The sequence below is a fragment of the Corylus avellana genome, chromosome 4 (genome assembly GCF_965113065.1).
Source record: "Corylus avellana chromosome 4, dhCorAvel1.hap1.2, whole genome shotgun sequence".
NCBI lineage: Eukaryota > Viridiplantae > Streptophyta > Magnoliopsida > Fagales > Betulaceae > Corylus > Corylus avellana.
This window is the reverse complement of record NC_142493.1, coordinates 15858379-15880127: the sequence shown is the minus strand read 5'-3', so window position 1 is coordinate 15880127 and position 21749 is coordinate 15858379. Positions and strand designations below refer to the sequence as shown.

At 39.6% G+C, this 21749-nt stretch overlaps 1 protein-coding gene across 2 annotated transcripts in view; it reads left to right on the top strand.

The window, feature by feature from the left end:
* The window catches only part of SOS1 (sodium proton exchanger, putative (NHX7) (SOS1)), a 92486-nt gene that overhangs the window by 19664 nt on the left and 51073 nt on the right, over window positions 1–21749 (top strand). The window contains exons 7-11 of one of the 2 annotated variants that reach the window (XM_059589699.2): window positions 5658–5759; window positions 5825–5942; window positions 10730–10782; window positions 10860–10925; window positions 15268–15312. In XM_059589699.2, coding sequence (XP_059445682.1) covers window positions 5658–5759; window positions 5825–5942; window positions 10730–10782; window positions 10860–10925; window positions 15268–15312 — 384 coding nt within the window. The remainder of the gene's footprint in view (window positions 1–5657; window positions 5760–5824; window positions 5943–10729; window positions 10783–10859; window positions 10926–15267; window positions 15313–21749) is intronic. The other variant, XM_059589700.2, reaches the window with a different exon arrangement.

The following is a 21749-nucleotide window of genomic DNA, read 5'->3' as shown; positions in this document are numbered from 1 at the left end:
CGAAAGTTAGCAAAGCGGGAGTTTATCAATGAGATGTTAGCCTCTAAGGTTATATTTGTGCTATTGGGTAAAGAGAGTAATGCCACAGGAGTGGTGCCGGAAGGAGTTTCTAGAGGAGTTTGCCAATGTTCTTTGCAGAGTTACCAGAGGAGCTGCCACCCTTACGAGACATTCAACATCAAATTGACATGGTACCGGGGTCCAACCTCCCAATTGACCACATTATCGCATAAGCCCTAAGGAGCACGAAGAGTTGAGGCGACAAGTGGAAGAGTTGTTGGCTAAGGGCCATACATGAGAGAGCCTGAGCCCTTGTGTGGTTCCCGCTTTACTTACGCCCAAGAAAGGTGGTATGTGGAGGATGTGCGTGGATAGCCGAGCAATCAACAAGATCACAGTGAGATACAAATTTTCTATTCCACATTTGGATGAGTTGTTGGATCAGCTGAGTGGGGCAACGGTATTCATAAAGCTTGACTCGAAAATTGGGTACCATCAGATTCGGGTTTGCCCAAGTGACGAGTGGAAGACGGCGTTCGAGATGCGTGAGGGGTTGTATGAGTGGTTGGTGATGCCATGTTGGTTGTCTAATGCCCTCAACACATTCATGCTAGTGATGAATCAGATTTTTCGCCCTTTCATTGGAACGACTACTAATGCAGGGTTGTACATGCCCCTTCCTATTCCAAAGGGTACAGGGACTTCGTGTTGGGCTTGCCAAAGACTCAAAAGGGTAATGATTCCATCTTTGTGGTAGTTGACCGATTTTCTAAGATGGTTCATTTTATTGCTTGCAAGAAGACCTTTGATGCCGTGAATGTGGCGCAATTGTATTTTCGAGAGGTCTATCGACTCTATGGTTTACCATTGTCCATAGTTTTTGATCGGGACACATGGTTTCTTAGTCGCTTTTGGCAATGTTTGTGGAAGTTGTCCCATACGAGGCTTGATTTTAGTAGTGCCTATCATTCGCAAACTGATGGGCAAACAGAGGTAGACAATCGCTCAATGGGGGCTTTACTTCGGAGTTTACTATGGGAGCAACTTAAGTCATGGGATCAGAAGTTATATCAACCTGAGTTTATCTTCAATCGGTCAACAAATCGAAGTACCGGACTTAGTCCATTCACCATTGTCTATGGACACAATCCTCGTGCGTCGTTGGATTTGGCACCTATTCCTGATTTGAAGAAGGTCCATGCGAGGGTCGAGGATTTGATTGCTCAAATACAAGAGGTACATATGATGACCATCTAGAACTTGCAAGAGTCAACGGCGAAGTATAAGGCATATGCAGCTAAGAAGCGGTATGCTCTAGAGTTCGATGAGGGAGACTTTGTATGGGCTGTCTTGACCAAGCATAGGTTTCCCATCGGTGAGTGTAATAAGTTGGCTGCTCGCAAAATTGGACCAGTGGAGATTCTTGAGAAGATTAGTCTGAACACCTATCGGCTGAAGTTTCCAATCCACATTAAGACGTTTGATGTCTTTAATGTCAAGCATCTCGTTCCATTCACTGGCGTCTCTTCCGATGACGATGCGAATTCAAGGGCGAATTCTGTCCAACCTGGGGAGGATGATGCAGACCAGAGTGCATGGGAGTTCATGAAGAAGATCGGAGTAGATGTGAGTGTGTGGAGGGTCTTTAGGGGACAGTGCGAGCCAGCGGCGTCCGGACAAGATTACAAGCTCCTAGAATGTAGCTTTGTTATATTTTATCTGTTTTTCAATAAGAAAGCTTAGAGTTTGAGTTTCTTCTATATTTTGTCCTCAAATCCTAGATAGACTCTTGTGGTTTGAGAAGAATTCCTTAGATCCTTGATAGACTCAAGGTTTTTAAGAAGAATTGTTTCTTTCTTGTTGTTTATCCTTGTGACCCACGACGTCACGCTGCATCACTCTTCAGCTAGCTTTGAGCGGTCATCATTCTATGTTTGGTCCCAATGGGGCTGTTTGGCATTGGATACTGCCCTGAAACTGTAGCAAGATCTGATTGATGTAGGAAAAAAGTAAGAATGTTTTGTATAAAAAAGTGAAAAAATTTTGTTTTGTAGTGATTTTTTTATTTGAATAGTAGTAAAAAGTGATTGATGTTATGTAAAAAGTAAGAATTTTGGGAGTTAATTTTGAGATGAATATTATTAGGCCTATTTTTTGGCCTTTGGCAAATAGCCCCAATAGTTGTCTCTCACCTACCTAATCCCAGTACAAGGGCGAGTGACACTTGTGCCCGTACAACGCCTCATACGGTGTCATACTAATGGTTGCTTGAAAGCTACTATCGTAGGCGAACTCAATCAAGGGTAGGTATTGGATCCAACTTCTCTTGAAGTCAAGAATGTACATCCGTAACATGTCCAATACTTAGGTGGTCCTTTCCGACAGACCATTATTCTTTGGGTGATAGGCCGTACTAACTTTAACACTGAAAAACCATAGTTTGAAAACAACCTTCCATTTTGACTTCATCAACCTAACGTCATACTATCCTAATAAAACGAAAGGAACACTTCTTACATCATCAAAATCATCACCATAACAAAATATGTCCAAACTTCATACTTTATCAAATTATCATAAAACCCTAATTTCAAAAATTCATTGTTTCATGCTCTCCATTTCGAACTCCTCATTCTCTACCTTAGCAACCTAACAATCACAACACTACTCCAAAACAACACTACACAATGTTAAACCCTGCAATCTTTAAATTAAATGACTCATGATATTAAAAAGTAGGGTTTACCTTTGGATTTGTCTTCCCAAAGCCTTGCACCACTTCAATCATCAATTTCTCCTTCTTCTCTTCCCTCTACCTCACTCTGTTTCTAAGCTTCTCTGGACGATCAAAAGAAAAACCAAGTTTTTCTCTCCATTTTTCAGGATTAAATAGGCTCAGGAAGATGGTGGGGATTAAGCACGGTTGATCAAACCTTACTTTCGATCGACTAATGGGTGCATTTAATGCTTCGCCGCTTACACATGTGTGAGTTGATCCCAAGAATTGTTTTCCACCGACCATTTTTAGATGTTGCCACGTCAAGATGCTGTTCTCTCAGTCAATTGAGTTCTCCTCTCAGCTGATCGATATCTCCAACTTCAATCTCGACCATCAATTTTCTTGCACAAAATCCCCTATGACCAGTGGCATAATTATCTCGGTCGATCTAGACTTGTATAGAAACTTTTAAAACTTCAAGTTCCGGCTGCGATTCTCCCAGTTGTTACACCCTACCTTTTGGTAAACAAATGATTGGCTGCAAATGGGTCTATGCTGTGAAATTTAACCCTGATGGGTCTGTGGAAAGCTTAAAAGCCCCATCGGGTGCTAAAGGCTATGCTTAGACTTATGGGATTGATTATGATGAGACATTCTCTCTTGTTCATAAAATCTCTTTTGTTTGCGTCTTATTGTCTCTAGCTGTTAATTTGGACTGGCCCTTATTTATGCTGGACATAAAGAATACATTCCTCCATGGTGATTTGCTTAAGTTTTTTTGGAGCAACAATGTGCGTTTGTTGCTCAAGGGGAATATTAGAATGGTGTATGCAAATTGAAGAAAACATTTTATGGTCTAAAACAATCACTGAGGGTATGGTTTGGCAAATTTTCGGAGGTTGTAATGGAGTTTGGTGTTCATTGTTTTCAGACAAATCATTCAATATTTCATTTACATACTGATAAGATATATTCTACTTGTGGTTTATAAGGACGATATTGTGGTTACTGGGAATGATTATAGAGACATTCATAGCTTAAAAACAGTTTTTTGCAGCAGCAATTTCATACTAAGATTTGGGCAAACTTTGGTATTTTCTGGGCATTGAAGTAGCTAGATCTTGGATCGGCATCAACCTATCTCAAAGGAAGTATGTACTGGATTTACTCAATGAGACATGACTTTTGGGTGTTCGTCTTGTTGATGTTTCTATGAACCCAAATAAGAAAATCTTGAAGGATGAGGGAGAGTTATTTGAAGATCTTGGTAGATACTGCATACTAGTTGGAAAGTTGAACTATCTTACCATCATGAAACCAGATATCTCATATGCAATTAGTATTTGAGCCTATTTTTGGGAGCACCTAGAATCCCACAATAGGATGTTGTCATTCGCATTTTTGATATTTGAAGAAAAGCCCCTGGTCTCAGTAATACTGTATAGAAAAAATGGACATATCAGGGTGAAAGGTTTTACTGATGGACATTGAGCAAGATCCCCCCTAGATAGAATATCCACCGAAAGGTATTGTATATTCTTTGTTTGAAATTTTGTCACATAGAAAAGTAAGAAACAAATTGTGGTTTCTGATCATGTCAGAGGCTAAGTATAGAGCAATGGCTCATACTGATAGCGAACTAACATGGTTACAACATTTTCTTTAGGAGATTGGTTTTTTAGATCCTATTTCTATTCCTTTGTTTTGTGATAATCAACCTGCTGTGCTCATTGCTTCTAGTACTGTGTTCCTTGCAAGAACCAACCATATTGAGGTTGACTGTCATCTGGGACAAGATACTAAGTGGAGACGTATCTATACCATTTTTGAAGCCTGACGGTCAACTTGCTAATTTTTTTTGTAAAGTCCTTATGTCATAGCCAAATAGAATTTATATTTTCCAGTTGGACTTATGTAACTTATATGCTCCAACTTGAGGGGGAGTGTTAGGATAATTTGCTATGTACATATTCTAAAAGGGGTGTGATGTGTCCCTATCCTAGAAACATGGTGAGGTGTCCCTAGTGAGCTGTCCTAGTATGGGCTGTGTATTGTCCAGAACATTGTAAAAGCTTCTATATATAGAAAGGAATGTCTAAGAGAGGGCCTAAGAGAGGGCAAGAACTACAAAGCTCATTTTTCAAATATTCTATGTAAAAATTTATATAGCTCTAAGCTCAGATCCACATAGTAAACACTAGTGTGGTACTTAACACTTGCCCAGGCAATGACTTCATAATTCATTAACCTAATGTGAGACTTACACATATCCATACAACGCCTTAACAAATATGGGTCGTTTTTATGCTACAGTACCCTAGTGCAACAGGATTACAAGATTGGCTATGGTATAATTTCTTACCATCTGGAGTAGCACTGCATCTGCGCTATACCTTAAAGGACTACTCACCACTGGAGCTCCCTAAAATTATTTATATAGTTCAGTTTCACCATAAACATCCAATCTGGGACTTAGCACACATCCAGCATTTTTATGATTCACTTACTCAATGTAAGACTTAACCCATATTTATATAACACCTTCACAATCCTGAGTATCACGTTGATGACGATGGCATTGATGATTATTTATTGTTATAATGATTATCATTATCAGTAGTATTTATGATAATCCATGCCAAGGATTTGGATCAATGAACTTGGATGTAAGGGTGGATGTATGTGAGATCTACTTCAGGTGTGTATTAGGTCAATCTGGGTTATATAAAAGATTCCTAGCAGCCTTAATAGTGACTGATCATTTTGGGATACTGTGCAAATGTGGTTACGTCCATCGATCATGACACTCATAATTATGATTATCATTGATCTCAATATGATTATTATTTTTGGATTTTGGCTACTGAGAATCACTTTGATTAATAAATGTCTTTTACATATTTGGCCTCCTTTGAATTTGCTTACTTATCTATTCCAGGACAGCGATTGTGGTTTATCAGTTATTCTATCAAATGGTCCTTGGAAAGAGCTTTAACTGGGCTGCAATAATCAAATTTCTGACGCAAGTCTCACTTGGGGCGTACGTGTCAATTTTGTTGCCGTGCTGACAAAATTATTCTGGTTATGACCCTTTTCCTGGTTCAGTGTAGGAATTGGTCTTGCTTTTGGAATAATATCTGTTTTGTGGCTTGGGTGTATTTTCAATGACACAGTGATAGAAATCTCACTGACACTTGCTGTGAGCTACGTTGCTTACTTCACTGTACGTTTCTTTCCGAGCCTAGACACCTTTTCTATGTTCATATGCATTTGTTAGATTCAAATCTCTGACTTATTTGTTTTACATGTTAATTAATATATTTGAGAAATCTGCCAAATCATGCATTATTCCAATCTGTCTGTTAGTTTGTGCTTGATATAAATGGTGGCCCACTTCCTTTTTTTTTTTCCGATAAATAACTCATTTCATTGATAAGCGCAGAGGGCCATAACCCTAATACTTAAGATGTATACGAAGAGATTCCCCCTTAAATGCTAAAAGAAGAACAAAAATCCACAAATTCAGAAAAAGTTAGAAAAAAGAGAAATATTATACGCCCTTGTCCAACTAAAAAGTGATTTGACAAAGATGTTCTTGAGCTCTTCCTTGGTTCTCTCAAGATCTTCAAAACATCCTCCATTCCGCTCTTTCCATATGCTCCACATTAAGCACAATGGGGCTATTGTCAATGGTGGCCCACTTCTTAATAACCTAAGCTTTGGAGTTGATGGTTCTCTCACTCTCATAGAATGATAAATGCTTCAGATGGTTCTTTTATCAAATTTCCTTGACAAAGAAGGTTGGTCGATTACCTCTCTGCACTGTTGCGAAACTTAAGATTCCATGTTCTTTTAAGTTCAATTGTTTCCCATATCTGGTTGACATGGTATGTAGTGAAATCTATAAATTGTCTGCAAAAAGCACACAAGAATTGGCACTTCACATGGTTTCTTAATTAAATGTCAAATGCAAAGGAAGGTTGTTAAGAAGGCTTGGAGTCTTGAATCTAGAGTAATTTAGCTAAAATCAACATGGTTGATTCTCAAATTGATTGTTTTCCAAGTTGCTGATAATTTATATACGTTTATACCGTGTTACTAGCAGTAATTATTGCATAAACATATTACTAGCGGTAATTATTGCATGAAACCTATGATTGGAATTTTAATGGTTTGTTTCCTTTTGATAGCATTTAAAGGATTCCTAAATTTACATCACAAATGTTACTGTAATCATCATCGCTGTCATCCGAACTGTTCCTGAACATCAGAGCAGTTGATGAATCTAGTTTAGTTTTACAATAAACAAATATTTTAATCTGTGATTTTTATGTCTTTCCTTTATGGTTCGGTCCTGGTTCTGTCTGGTTATGGAGTTGTGTCTCTTGCCCTTTCACATAAATCAGAAATAGCTTCAAGCTGTTTCATTTTGTTTGGGTGACACATTATGAAGTTATGACTTTTCAACAACTGAATGGTGGAATTGACTTGCAATTTGCATAAGTTAAAACTGGTATTAGTAATTTAATGTTCAAGAATGTCTCTCTCTCTCTCTCTCTCTCTCTTTTCGGCGCGTGGTAGCGCACTCTGACACTTTTATTCTGTTTGTTTCTTCTTTTGTGTCGGCGATAGGCTAGTTTTCCTTCCGGTCATTTTTGTTATGGTTTTTTTAAGATGGCTCTTTATTGAAGCTAAGTTGTTTGAGTTTGTGGTTGAGGTAGTCGTCTTAGTCCTTTGGATATTTCAAAGAAGCAGGGGTGTCGTACACTAAGTTTTTTTTTTTTTTTTTTTTTTTGGGAAAGATTAGTGTCTTGGTTGCTGGCTACCATGGAAGCTTTGTGTCATGTGGAGGGGCTGAAGGAGTTCATGAAGTCGACTAGGGTTGGTAATAAAGCCTTCCTTGCCCAGTGTTGTTCTAAGAGTTATGGATGTTTCTTAGATCCTACGGAATACATAGGTGGTGGTCGGAGAGGTTGTATTTTGATTCCGGAAGGTAGAGAAGGAATGGGCTGGAGTGGCTTGGCCCTCTAGAGCAAAGTGTTGTCAAACGAAAAGATTTATGGTGGTTCTCATTTGACAAAAAAGGGTGGCAACCCATTGATGGTAGCATTGAAAGAGATTCAAGGTGGTTCTCATTTGACAAAAATGGGTGGTAACCCATTGATGATGGCATTGAAAGCACCGGCTGAGGCTGTCACTAAATGGACTTGCACAAAGGCACTAGTAGGGTCGGGGTAGACTCTTGCAAATTGCAATCTCCATAAAGCAAAAGGGCACTTTTGGTAATCTTGATGCATTAAATTTGATGGCATGGGGTGCTTGTGGTAGGGGAGTGAGCATCTAGAATTTGCCCAGAGCATCTGCAAAATCCAGCTGGTGCAGATTGATTACAGGATGCGAGGGGTGACTTGGGTGAAAACCTGGATGTTCGCGCCTTTGAGAACCTGCTAGTTTTTCTAAAAGTTGTAGTGGACTATTTAATTGTCAATTTAAATTTGGGTCAGAGTCTTCTTAACCTTGAATGTAGTGTTGGCCCAAAGATGGATGTTGTAGATGAGCTAGAGCACAAACTAGCTGAGTGGGCCCATTCTATTCGTATGCAACTTTAAGTTCCAGCGTTGTCGGCCTAGTCCAATAGGGTGATAGGTAAAGGTGTAGAGGCCTACTTTGTTTTAACTGGTCATGGGCGAAACTCATTTTTCAGCCTAGATGAAAACCTATGCTCATATGGAGAGGAGAGTGCAAAAAAGCGTTGGGGGCATCCTCTTCAGCCTCCAGTGTGGGTGTGAGCTCGAGTGTCCTTTCAGCTCAACTATTGTCATGACAGTAGGTCAGCCGGAACTCCCCGAAGACTTTGCCACTCTATGTGGTGGAGATCAGAAAGGGAGTCTTAATGCCTTGAGGGGCATTTTAACATAATGTCTTGCTTGCGGTCATCCATCAATGTCATCTCTTGATTCCCAGCCACCACTATTGCTCGAGGCGTCCTTCTCTAGTGAGAGTCTCCATGCTCAACGACTTCGTTTCTAAGGGAGACTCGTTTGTAACCTCGTCTGTCAACAAGGTTGAGCCATTGCAGCCTCTTCCTCAACACTAAAAGCTTGGAGGTCGCCGGCGTTGAGGCAGTGTTGGCTATTTCAGGTTTTAGGCTTCTCGATATTGTTTCCACTATTGATATTTCCAAGCTTGGAAAGTTCGCTTTTGGCATGATATTTGGTGTGATGATCGACCGTTGAAGCATGCTTTCCCTTCCTTGTTTGGTATTGCGAGGTATAAGGACGCGTGGGTGGAGGATAATTTTAGTTGGAGGAATGGGAGGATTGAGTGGAATGTCCTTTTTGTGCGCGCTGCCCAAGATTGGGAATTGGATGGGGTCTCATCTTTCTTTGAATTGCTGTACTCTTGTAAGGTTCTTCAAAGCATCTCGGATTCCTTTCCTTCCAAAGGCACCATAAAAGACAAAGGAGAGCCATCTTCCACACCACGGCACTACGGGATCTACCGCCCAACCACCAATTAGCAAACATCTCCTTGATGCTTCTAGGCATAACCCAACATATGTTGAAACGAGAGAAGATAACATCCCACAACTTGCGCGCAGCCCCACAATGAAGAAAGAGACGATCCACATACTCCCCATCCGATTCATACATACAACATCGATTAATCACAACAATACCTCTCTTTCGTACATTATCCAAGGTGAGAGATTTCCCAGGGCGGCCGACCAAGCAAAAAACGCCACTCTCGATGGAGCCTTAGTGCACCAAATACTTTTCCAAGGGAAATGGTTGGACTCTTTAAAGACGAGCATCCTATAAAAAGAGCGAACCTCAAACTTCCCTTTTCTTGATGGGATTCACCACATCCGGTCCTCCCCTTCCCCACGTATCGAAAATGAATACAAGAGCGAGAAAAGAGAGGCTAAGACCATCTCCTCCCAATCATGAATTCTACGAGTAAAGGTAACATTCCAGTGAACCATACCATTTAAACCCTCCCGGATATCCGCAATGGACGCATCCTTATTGCTAGCAATATTGAAAAGACCAAGAAAAGCATCTTTGATAGACATCTCGCCACACCAAATATCCTCCCAAAATTTGACTTTCACCCCCAAACCAGGATCAAATCTAAAGTGGCACTGAAACGACCTCCAACCCCTACAAATGTGTTTCCATAACCCCACCCCATGCGTTCCACGAGGAACTTTAGAGCGTGAACCACACCAATACACCCCATACTTTGCCACCAATATACTTCTCCATCATGCTTCTTCCTCATTTTCAAATCTCCATAACCATTTCCTCAAAAGAGCTTGATTAAAAAGACGTAAACTCTGAATCCCTAGGCCAACCTCAGAAATCGGAGAACAAACCTCGTGCCAACTGACCAAGTGGAACTTAGGCTTGTCGTTGAACCCCCCCATAAAAAATTCTGTTGAATTTTCTCAATGTGATTCGCCACAGAAGCAGGGACGGGGAAAAGAGACAGAAAATAGGTGGGAAGATTGGATAAGGTGCTCTTGATGAGAGTGAGCCTCGCCCCCTTGGACAAATACGAGCTCTTCCAAGGGGCCAACCTTTTAGCAATCGTCTCCAACATGTTATCCCAGATAGCCAAAAACTTGAACGAAGCCCCTAGCGGAAGACCCAGATACTTCAAAGGCAAAGAACTAGTGCCACAGCCCAGAATACCAGCCCACAATTTTATCTTTTTCTTGATTGGTGTTTCTATTTATACTATATGTATACTTGGGTTGTGTTCCTTTGAATGTCATTAATACGATTATTTATCACAAAAATCATAATAGATTTTTGGAAATGTGACAAAATTTTCAATTTAGATAAATCTCTTAGTCTATTCTTTTTTCTTGAGTTCATATGTTGATCTAGAAATTTTTTAAGATTGTAACTACAAATTCTTATGTTACTAATTTAGAATTATTTCAAGAGATTCACTTCCATCTGTTGCGTGTGAAAAACCTGATGGGCATTTTTGGTTTCATAGGCTCAAGAGGGGTTTGATGTTTCTGGTGTTTTGACGGTGATGACTCTAGGAATGTAAGTTGAATCGACTCAGAAAGTTTCATTGCCACTTGTAGAATTTATATCTGTTCATATTACAATTCACTCGACAGGTTTTACGCTGCAGTTGCAAGGACTTCTTTCAAGGGCGATGGTCAACAGAGCTTGCATCATTTTTGGTATGTCTTATGGTCGTTATATGTTTTATTAAAGTTGTGTCTGATTTGTCTTCGATGGTTGAAGTGTTGAGGAAAGTATTATGTAACGTATACATGTTAATGTACATGTTATGAGAAAAACAGGAAGAGAAACGAAAGGGAATAATCAAATTGTAGTCAGGGACCGGAAACTATACAATCAACTATCTACTTTAGAATGGTTGGTGAGTTTGGTTTTATTGCGGTAGACATTTCTTGGGGTGCAGCAAAATATTGAGAAGTTAAATTTATATGTCTAAGTTATAGAAACCTGACATATATGGTGTTTTGAGGAGACATATGAAGTGGAGAAAGAGAAAATTTTGTTTATACTTCTAAACTATAGAAACCCGACGTATGCTGTTGATGAGACATGCGAAGTGAAGAAAGAGAACAGCAAATAAAATGGGTGATCTTGAAAGGATTAATGTATATGGTATCTTAAACCTTACTAGCACGAAAGTTTTATGTTTTGGAGTAACTGAGTAATACGAAGAAACCTCTAAAAGAAAAGGTAAAACTAAGAAAACTCTTGTGTCATCTAGAACTATTGGTATTTTTTTTTTTTTTCTCTATTTTTTGGTTTCAATCAGAAATAAATGGTTCACCATTTTTGATAAGTAATAATGCATTAAAAGAGCGCAGAGGGGCGCAACTCAAGTACACAGGAAGTATACAAGAGAGCGACTAAGTAGGGGAGAAAGAAGAAGAGAACATAAGGAGAAAATCAGAAAAGTTGATCACTAAAGGAGCAAGCCAGCCTGAAGTCCAAGTGAATAAGGTGTACAAAAAGAAAAGAATAAGGTCCTCTAGATTCCTCGACGCATCTTCGAAGCATCTCGCATTCCTTTCCTTCCAGAGGCACCAAAGGAGACAAAGGGGAGCCATCTTCCAAACCACCGCACTACTCGTTCTCCCACCCGCCCACCAACTAGCGAACATCTCTTTTACACTTCTAGGCATAACCCAACACATGTTAAAGCGAGAAAAGATAACATCCCACAACTTCCGTGCGACTACACAATGAAGAAAGAGATGATCCACGGACTCCCCATCCGCCTCACACATACAACATCGATTAATCACAACGATGCCTCTCTTCCGAACATTGTCCAACGTGAGAGGTTTCCCAAGGGCAGCCGCCCATGCAAAAAACGCTACTCTCAAAGGAGCCTTGGTACGCCAAATGCTTTTCCACGGAAAGTGATTAGGAACCTTAAGGGCAAGCATCCTATAGAAAGAGCGGACCTCAAACTTCCCTTTGCTTGAGTGAATCCACCACATCCGGTCCTCCCCTTCCCCCCTAATCAAAGACGAGTACAAGAGCGAGAAGAAAGAGGCTAAGGCCATCTCCTCCCAATCATGAATACTGCGGGTGAAAGTAACATTCCAGTGAACCATCCCGTTTACACACTCTCGGATATCCGCAATGGAAGCGTCCTTATTGCAAGCAATATTAAAAAGACCCGGGAAGGCATCCTTGAGAGGATAAAACAAGAAAGGTACACATGGAGGTAGATAACTCTGTTCACTGGTCATAAGGTTCAGGTCACATACGTTGTTGTTAGTGTAATTGTCCCCTAATACCTTGATAATTTTTGTACTAACAGTATTAAGTAGTAGTTAGGACAAAGTTTCTCATCCTTTTCACCACATAATCAGATTAAAGTGGTATTGACATCATAACCAAAGAGAGGCCAATGATAGAACAGGGAGCTTGATAATTATGGTAGAATTGTCTGGTATCTAACTGTTTAAAATTGGTCCAGCTGATGAAAGACATAGATTTTCTCTACAGTTATCATACTACTAATGCTTCGTTTGTTTCAACGTAAAATGTTTTCCGTCGGAAAATGCTTTCAGCAGAATACATTCTTTTGAAAAATAATTTCTTGAAAAACATTTTACGGTGTTTGGCGCGTACGGAAAATCACAATATATATATATATATATATATATATATATATATATATATATATATATATTCTCATCCAATCCTATTAAACTCTAAATTATGAAAGTGGACCTGACCGGGACCCATCTGACACCCCGTCGGGACTTGCCCGCGACCCTGCCGGGACCCAACCAAGTCTTGGTCGGGTCTCGGGTAGGTGCCGGTCGGGTCCTAGTCGGGTCCCAGTCGAGTCCCGGACAGGGTCTCAGACAGGTCTCGGGCGGGTCTTGGCGCGGTCCTGGCGAGGTCCTTGTGGGGTCCTGGCGAGGTCCTTGTGGGGTCCTGGCAGGGTCTTGGATAGGTTTCGGGCGGGTCCCGCAGGGTCTCGGATAGGTCTCGGGCGAGTTCTGGTCGGGAATGAGGCAGGTTTTGGTTAGGTCCTGGGCGGGTCTCGGGTACGTCCCGGGCTAGTCCCGGCCACTTTTCGGTTGGGTCTATCGATTTGAGAATGAGATGCTCAAACTCGGAAAATAGTTTACAGTTTTTAAAAATTGAAACTATTTTCCAAAAATTAAAGAAGAATTTTCGGTCAAACAGAAAATATTTTCCGATTATTTTACATTGCACCAAACACTAGACAATAGAAAAACCATTTGTCATAAAATCATTTTACGCCAAAACAAACAAAGCCTATGTCTTTATTAATGGTACTAAATTTGTTGAAAAGCATCACATCTGATGCTGTGTTTAGTTTGGTCTAGCCTTGGATATTGACCAACCAACTTGATATCATGGCTAGAGATATTCAACCTCCTAAACCATATTCTGCACATACCACTCTCTACCAGTTTCTCCCATCCGAAGACTTTTTATTTTTGTGGATATTTTCCTATTAAAGAGTCATTGAGCAACCTTAACCTGCTTTTTGCCCAACCACCCTCCTGTAAGGGACAACTGATATCTTTTCACCATACAACTCTTTGAAATTTCTTTGGGCTCTAAGGAACTGAGGATGAATTGCGAAAAGAGATATTGCATAGACTCGCATTGTGCTTCAAAATTACTGTAAACCGCTCGCCTATATAGAGATACTACCTATTTTAAATTAGCAATTATCTCAAAAGCTTAAGACGTTAGGATTAGTAAATTTAATAATTTATTTTCACATTTTTTCTCACGTGTGGGTTCAAACTCCCCTGCAACATGTGAGGTCCAAAATGTGGAATATTTTAATTGAAATGTGAGCTAAATTATGAAGCTAAGGTTTGAATTCAGAAACTTTGTTCTGATACCAAGTTGAAAAAAAAAAAAAAAAGAAAGAAGAAAAGAAAGAGAAGAAAGAAATGAAGTAAGGAAAAATTGTATTCTTCCTTGATGATGAGCCATATGGCATCTACATGCGAATTCTGTTCTGATACCAAGTTGAAAAAAAGAAAAAAGAATAGAAAGGAAAGAAATAGAAGAGAAGAAAGAAACGAAGGAAGCAAAACTTGTATTCTTCCTTGATGATGAGCCATACGGCATCTACATGCTTAAATAGAATGGGAAAAGCAGCTTAACATGGAAATAGATTAGATTGTAGATTGCAATCATAATGGAAATATCATCGGAAATTAAAATCAAGAATAATATCTGCCAATTAATTGTTTCCCAACAGCCTGTTCTTCGTAGTTACCCTTGTTGCACATATTTGCACAATACATACCTGAAAGTTTCTCCAAGGATAAGCCTAGAGGAAGACCAATTAACATATGCCAATGCAACATCCTGATATTGTGTTCAACTTGGCTGCATCATGACCTTCTATAACAGGAACTAGCCACTCTTCCCAAGATCAATTCTCAACCCTAAGGTTGTTTCAAAACCTAACAGCATACCCCTTGAATAATGTAGTTGCTTTACGTCAGCTACACAAAAGTAATTGTGTCCTTGGTGAATAACAGATGAGAGATTAATAAATGATTTTCCTGGTGAACTCCTGAAAGCATTCCGTCATCCACCATCTAAGGAATCATCGAGTTCAGTGTCTTTGTTACTAGTATGAATAAAAGAAGAGATGAAGGATCTCCTTGTCTAAGTAGAATTAGAAGAAGTGCATGCTTGTCTTTCAACTGATCTGGTCCTTGAACTATTGCCTTACGTGCCCATCTTTAAGTAACTTATAAGGTTTCTTCTTCTTCTTTTTCTTTGTCATTTTTTGTTTTTTCTTTCTTTCAATAAACAGTGAAAGTTATTTTCTATTGGTATAAATTGTAAAAGTTACTTTAAAGTTCAAGACCTCAAATAAAGGATATGCCCAAATTGAATTTGAAAATGATAGCCATAGCACCATGGCCAGAAAGCATGTATCTTGATATGAATACATACTGTTTAAATTTGATTGAACTTGCATAATCTTCACCTTGACTATGTTCTTGATTGCTTTTTCAGGGAAATGGTTGCTTATATTGCCAATACGTTAATTTTCATATTGAGGTAAGTACTTCATCAACAACTCTTTAATATTTGTTTTATTAATTTTTTTTTATTCTGATGTTTGGTGGTTGGTAAGTGGAAATGAGATATATGCAGCATTCTGGTTGAGCAGATGTTGACGATGTCTCTTTTTATGGCACGCATGTGTATATACATATGCACTGCATTTGGTATAAGCAATTCAGTTACAAGTGCTTGTATCTCATTCTGCACTTTGTAGATATAATAAAAGAAACTTCTAAATGACTTTCAGCTAGATAGAAAGAGATTTATTTCTTTTTGTTTTTTGGAAAGTTAAATTGCTTCTCGATAAGATTTCTCATATCTAAAACTAGGGGTGTGTGCATGTATTTATGCATAGTCTGTGTCATTGCATATGCACTGCCTGCAGATATAAGCAATTTTGTTACATATGCTAGTATTTCATGTTACAATTGCTAGCTTAGTCACATCAGAGATTGTTCATACTTCCGAATGAACCGAAAGTTCCCCATCAGTTGCATATTATTCTGCATGTTGATTCATAGGAAATTTTGGGCTACTATAGAAATTTTTAATGTTTCCCGTAGGTGTTTTAAATTACTAAAACTCTTACTTTGATAGCTTGTCTATATAGGGAACAGTATTTGATGTAGTTTTGTTCTTTAAAACATAACATAGGCCTTCAAGATATCTAATTTTTTGAGTGATGGTGTTTGGAAGCTTGGTGACCATTCCTATTAAAATAGAGCAGTGGCTGTAATTCTCGGCAGTTAATTTGAACCTAGACTTGTTGGTTCTGGTGATCTGTTAGTCTAAGAATGAAGAACTGCAAAACCAGAGTAAAAATAACAATAAAAATGAAATCACCGTTAGAGCCAAGAAATCAAGTTGACATGATTGTGTTGTTCTGGATAACTAGAGTGAACGTAGCCCATTGAGAGTCCCCACAACTGGTTTAAGTCTATTGCACAGGTTGGATTTGAAGAAGTGAGATATTATAAGCATGATATTTATAAATCCGAACCACCGAATACCAGGTTTCTAACCTCCAAACCATCTAATATCATCGGAGTACAAATTATTGACCAATGCGCTAAATGAAACTTAAACTCATCGCTAATCTACCTGATAAAAAATCCCTCTGAACTTTTTCAATCCTATGCGCTACGCTCACTAGAATAGGGAAAAGAGACAAATAATAAGTAGGCAATACTTATAAAAAAAAAAAAAAAAAAAGAATAATAATAAGTAGGCAAATTGGGAAGAGTGATTTCTATCAAAGTCAATCTACCTCCGTTAGACAAATAGAGCCTCTTCCAACCAGCCAAACGATGTTCCATTTTCTCTCATCCGCATCAATGGAAAGGAACGAAACACCATCTAATTTTTGTCTCCAAACTAAACTATCTAGAATACAACTGATTGTAGAATTGCATTATATGCCCCCTTATTTCTGTATATTCAGAAGACCTAGACCGATAATAACTAAAGAACCCACATAATTATTTATTTGATGTGAATTTGCCACCTGGTGGAAGAATTTAGTGTCTTTATCTCCCCCTCTCAATCAAATGGCCCTTGGCTCCTGCCTCAAACTCACTTCTTCAAGAAGGAAAACTCTCTCCAATTACCTAGAAATATCTTCATTCCTCAACCTTTCATCTTCAATTAAAGGTCTTCCCTTTGCACCAACATCCAGCTCACAGATGTCATCCAAAAGATCCTTCTTTTCCTTCCCTACATTACAAAAAACCTCCTCATTCCAATTTTTCATATCCAATTTCAAGGCTTTCAACTGACACGCCAGCACATACCTAGGAGATTCTTGAAAATTGTATGACATCCCCCATGTTTTCACCTGCTCCAAAAAGCCCTATGATTTCAGGCACATTTTCAAACTTAAAATACCTACTACCCCTACCCGACACAGCTCAATCCAATATCAAAGAAAAATGATGTTATATAATTTTAGGGTTGTCTCCTCTGAGAGGCATTTGGAAATTGTTTTTCCCATTCCGGAGTAGAAGAAACGTATCAATTCTGGACCATGACCGAAAGTCATAATTATTAGACTATGTAAAATTCTCACCTACAAGAGGGATGTCCATGAGGCCCTAATTAAAAATGAATTCCGAAAAGTCCAACATAGTTTGTGACTGTCTGGAATCGTCTAATCTTCCACACAAATAACGAACAACATTAAAATTACCCCCAATATTCCATGGCAACTCCCACCAACTCATAAGGCCAACCAACTCATCCCAAAGACATTTCTTGTCAACATCATCATTTGGATCATACATCTCTTCAAACGCCCATTCAAAATTATCAATAACGTTTCTAAAATAACCCTAAGGGGTTGGTTCAGTGGTTGGACAGTTTGGGACTTTGAGTATGTTCTTCAAGGTCTAAGGTTCAAAATCCACCGAGTGCAAAGTGCTTATTGGGGCTTTCAAACTGGGGTTCATCCCTTAAATTAACCGAGGTGCACTTGCGGGAAACTCCTTGCCTAGAGCCTGTGCACCCTCGGGATTAGTTGGAGCGAAGCTCTGGATGCTCGGTGCCAAATTAAACAAAAAAAAAAAAAAAACCACTTCTAAAAGAACATGCTACTGAAACATTTCCCACAAAATCCTCAATTTTCTCCACCACCCGCCTATCCCACATTCACAAAATCCCTCATGATGCCCTTCTTGACCCCAAGAATGTCCAATCCAAATGTGAACAACCCCATAAACAACAATTTACTCTAATTTTGTCTCCTGTAAACAAACAATATATGCCTTCCAATCTTTGAGAAGATCTTTAATCATCAACCTTTTATCCCTCTCATTTAGCTCTCTCGCATTGCATGATACACTCTTAGGTATCATAAGGAACAATTAGAACCCTTCCTCTTTCCTTTCCCTCTACTAGAGCGACCTTCCTATATGTCATAATTAACTGGACAAGCCAATCTATTTAATTCAAGGTTGCCTCTGTTCGCTTACGCACTAGTTGAGCCATTCTGATGTCGACTTGCTTCGTTCACAAAAAACAGAGCCAACATTAGTTCCTCACATGATATCCCTACTACAAGACATTAATTTTTCATCTTCGCAACAACCTAGTCTGAAGACACCGAATGAGGCACTCCTTGTTCTTCAGCCACAGCAAGCAAATGGATTACTAATGTCTCACTTCCCTTAGCCGATAAGTCACCACTACGAAAGAAGGATCATTCACTTCCCTACACGAGGAAAACAAACCGTTATCCATCTCATCTCCATGCAAATAATTTGCTTGCAATAAATAATATTTTGCTTTAAAAAAAAAAAAATTAAATTTACATACCTTCGCTTCTGCTGAGAAATAAATCTTGGACGTTCTTCCATGTATGCTTCTTCAGAAAGATCGGTATGAAGAAAAGCATTCCCGCATCTAGTTCTTACAACGGTCAATGAAATTCTGCAGGCATAGACAAATAACTACTTTGACAAAAGAAATTTTGGCAACTAACAATAATGTCTCGGCATAGTCTACACCATAAATTCGTGCAATAAAAGATTAGCAAAATGCTAGGCTTACAAACACATTTTACAAAAAAACTTTTACAAACTGATGTGGCACAACATGATTGGGTTTCTCAAAATTTAAATTTATCTCATATCCAATCATGTTGAACCATATCAGTTTGTAAAAGTTTTTTTTGTAAAATGTGTTTGTAAGTATAGCATTCCTCATAAGATTATAACACTAGTAAAGCTTTCTATATGTTTTTTTTTTATAAGTAAATATGATATAAAAGAGTGCAGAGGGGCGCAATCCACATACACGGGAAGTATAAAAGAGAGCGCCTAAGAGGAAGAAAAATGAAAAAGAAAATCAGAGAAGCTAATCCCTATAGGAGCTAGCTAAGCAGCCGTCCAGGAATACAAAGTAAAGAAGAAAAAATGAGTCAATTCCTCTATAGTCCTAGTGGAGTTCTCAAAGCATTTAGCATTCTTTTCATTCCAAATACACCACATAAGACACAAAGGGATCATCTTCCACACTACCGCGCTTCGAGAACTTCCTCCCGACCACCAACAATCGAACAAGCCCCTCACCTTGCAAGGCATGACCCAAAACAGCCCAAACCGATCAAAAATAGTATGCCAAAGAACACTTGCGATCTCGCAATGCAAAAGAAGATGATCGGCCGACTCTCCATTCTTCTTGCACATACAACACCATTCCACTACCACTATGTTCCTCTTCCGCAGGGTGTCGTGAGTCAAAATTTTGCCTAAGGCCGCGGTCCACCCGAAGAAAGCCACTCGCAATGGCACCTTAGTATGCCAAATGCTCTTCCAAGGAAACACTTCATGGTCACATTTGGACAATGCCTTGAAGAGAGACTGAACCTCGAAATTGCCTTTCTTAGACGAAGACCATCGAATACAATCCATAGAGCCTATGGATATCTTGTACGAGTACAACCGGTCAAAGAAAGAAGAAATCAAATCCATCTCCCAATCCTGTACTGACCGCACAAAAATGACATTCCATTCGACAACTCCATTCTTCCAAAAAAAGCTATCCTTCACCCAAGCGTCTTTGTGTCTGGCTATGCTGTACAAAGACGGGAAAGCATGTTTCAAGGAGGAGTCCCCACACCAAATATCATGCCAAAAAGGCACTTTCGAACCCACCCCCACCTCATAACGAATACCTTTGGCAAAAAAATTCCAACCTTGCCGAATGTGCTTCCATAAGCCCACACCATGGGAACCCGAAACCTCCTTAGTGCACCAACCACCCTCCTGATCTTCATATTTAGCTTTGATAACCTTATACCATAGAGCCTCACTCTCATTAACATATCTCCAAAGCCATTTACCTAGAAGAGCTTGATTAAACTGATGGAACTTACGAATGCCAAGCCCACCGTACCGAAGGGGACGACAGACTTGATTCCAATTTACAAGATGTAGCTTATGCTCGTCTCCCATCCCTCCCCATAAGAAGTCTCTTTGTACTTTCTCAAGTCTTTTAGCTACATTCATAGGAATCGGAAATAGTGACAAAAAGTAAGTCGGAAGATTAGAGAGCGTACTCTTAATGAGAGTTAAACGACCTCCTTTAGAGAGATACATTCTCTTCCAACCTGCCATCTGACGCTCCATTTTTTCGATCACATCATTCCACATAACCTTATCCTTATGCCCCGCCCCAAGAGGGAGACCCGAATACTTCATCGGCAAATCAGCAACACTACACCCAAGGATATTAGCTAAAACCCCTATGTTCTCCACCTCACCAATAGCCACAATTTTAGATTTACCAAGATTCACTCTCAAACCCGACACAGCTTCAAAACATAAAAAAATGAGACCCACATACTGGATTTGCTCAATAGAATCTTCACAAAAGATCAAAGTGTCATCAGCAAATAAAGAGTGAGAGACCACTAACTCCGATAACACCCTATTTCCCACCGAGAAACCAGTCCACGCCCTCCACCTCTCACCAAACCCACACCTATGCAGCAAATACAACTCAAAGTCCCAATTCACATGATCGTAGGCCTTCTCCAAGTCTAATTTGCAAAGAACACCTGGCACCCCTGACTTCATGCGACTATCCACACTTTCATTTGCAATAAGGACAGAATCTAGGATTTGGCGACCCCCAATAAAAGCATTTTGAGAGTATGATATGATCTTACCAAACACAGTTCTCATCCTGATTGCAAGAACCTTAGAAACAATTTTGTACACCCCTCCCACCAAACTAATGGGCTGAAAGTCCTTCATCTCCACCGCATCTGCCTTTTTTGGGATCAAGGAAATAAAAGTTGCATTCAAGCTCTTCACCAACTGTCGTCTACGATGGAACTCGGCAAAAACCGCCATGACATCATGTTTGATAACACCCCAGCAGGCTTGAAAAAAAGCCATGGAAAAGCCATCCGGACCCGGGGCCTTATCACCATCCATGCCTTTAACCACCTCCCAAACTTCCTTTTCCTCAAAATCTCTTTCCAACCACCTATTATCCTCCTCGTCTATGGACAAAAAAGGCTGGTTGTCCATTCTAGGTCGCCACGTGCTTTGTTCCGAGTATAAGGTTTGATAATAACTCACAATGTGAGCTTTTACCTCAGCTGGATCATCGGATAGAACACCATTAATACGCAACTCTTCCACACGATTGAACCTGCAGTGAGAGTTTGCCATCTTGTGAAAGAAACGAGTATTGCGGTCCCCCTCCTTGAGCCACAAAGTTCTCGATTTTTGACGCCAGTGGATTTCTTCACAAAGCAAGGTGTTCTCCAATTCTTTCACCATATCCGCCTTTCGGACCTTTTCCTCCTGGGCTAACCCTCTTGCCTCTGCCAAATCATCCAACTCCTGAATACCTCCCAACAACTCCTTTTTCTTTCTCCCAATGTCCCCAAACACCTCCTCATTCCACTTTTTCAAATCCAATTT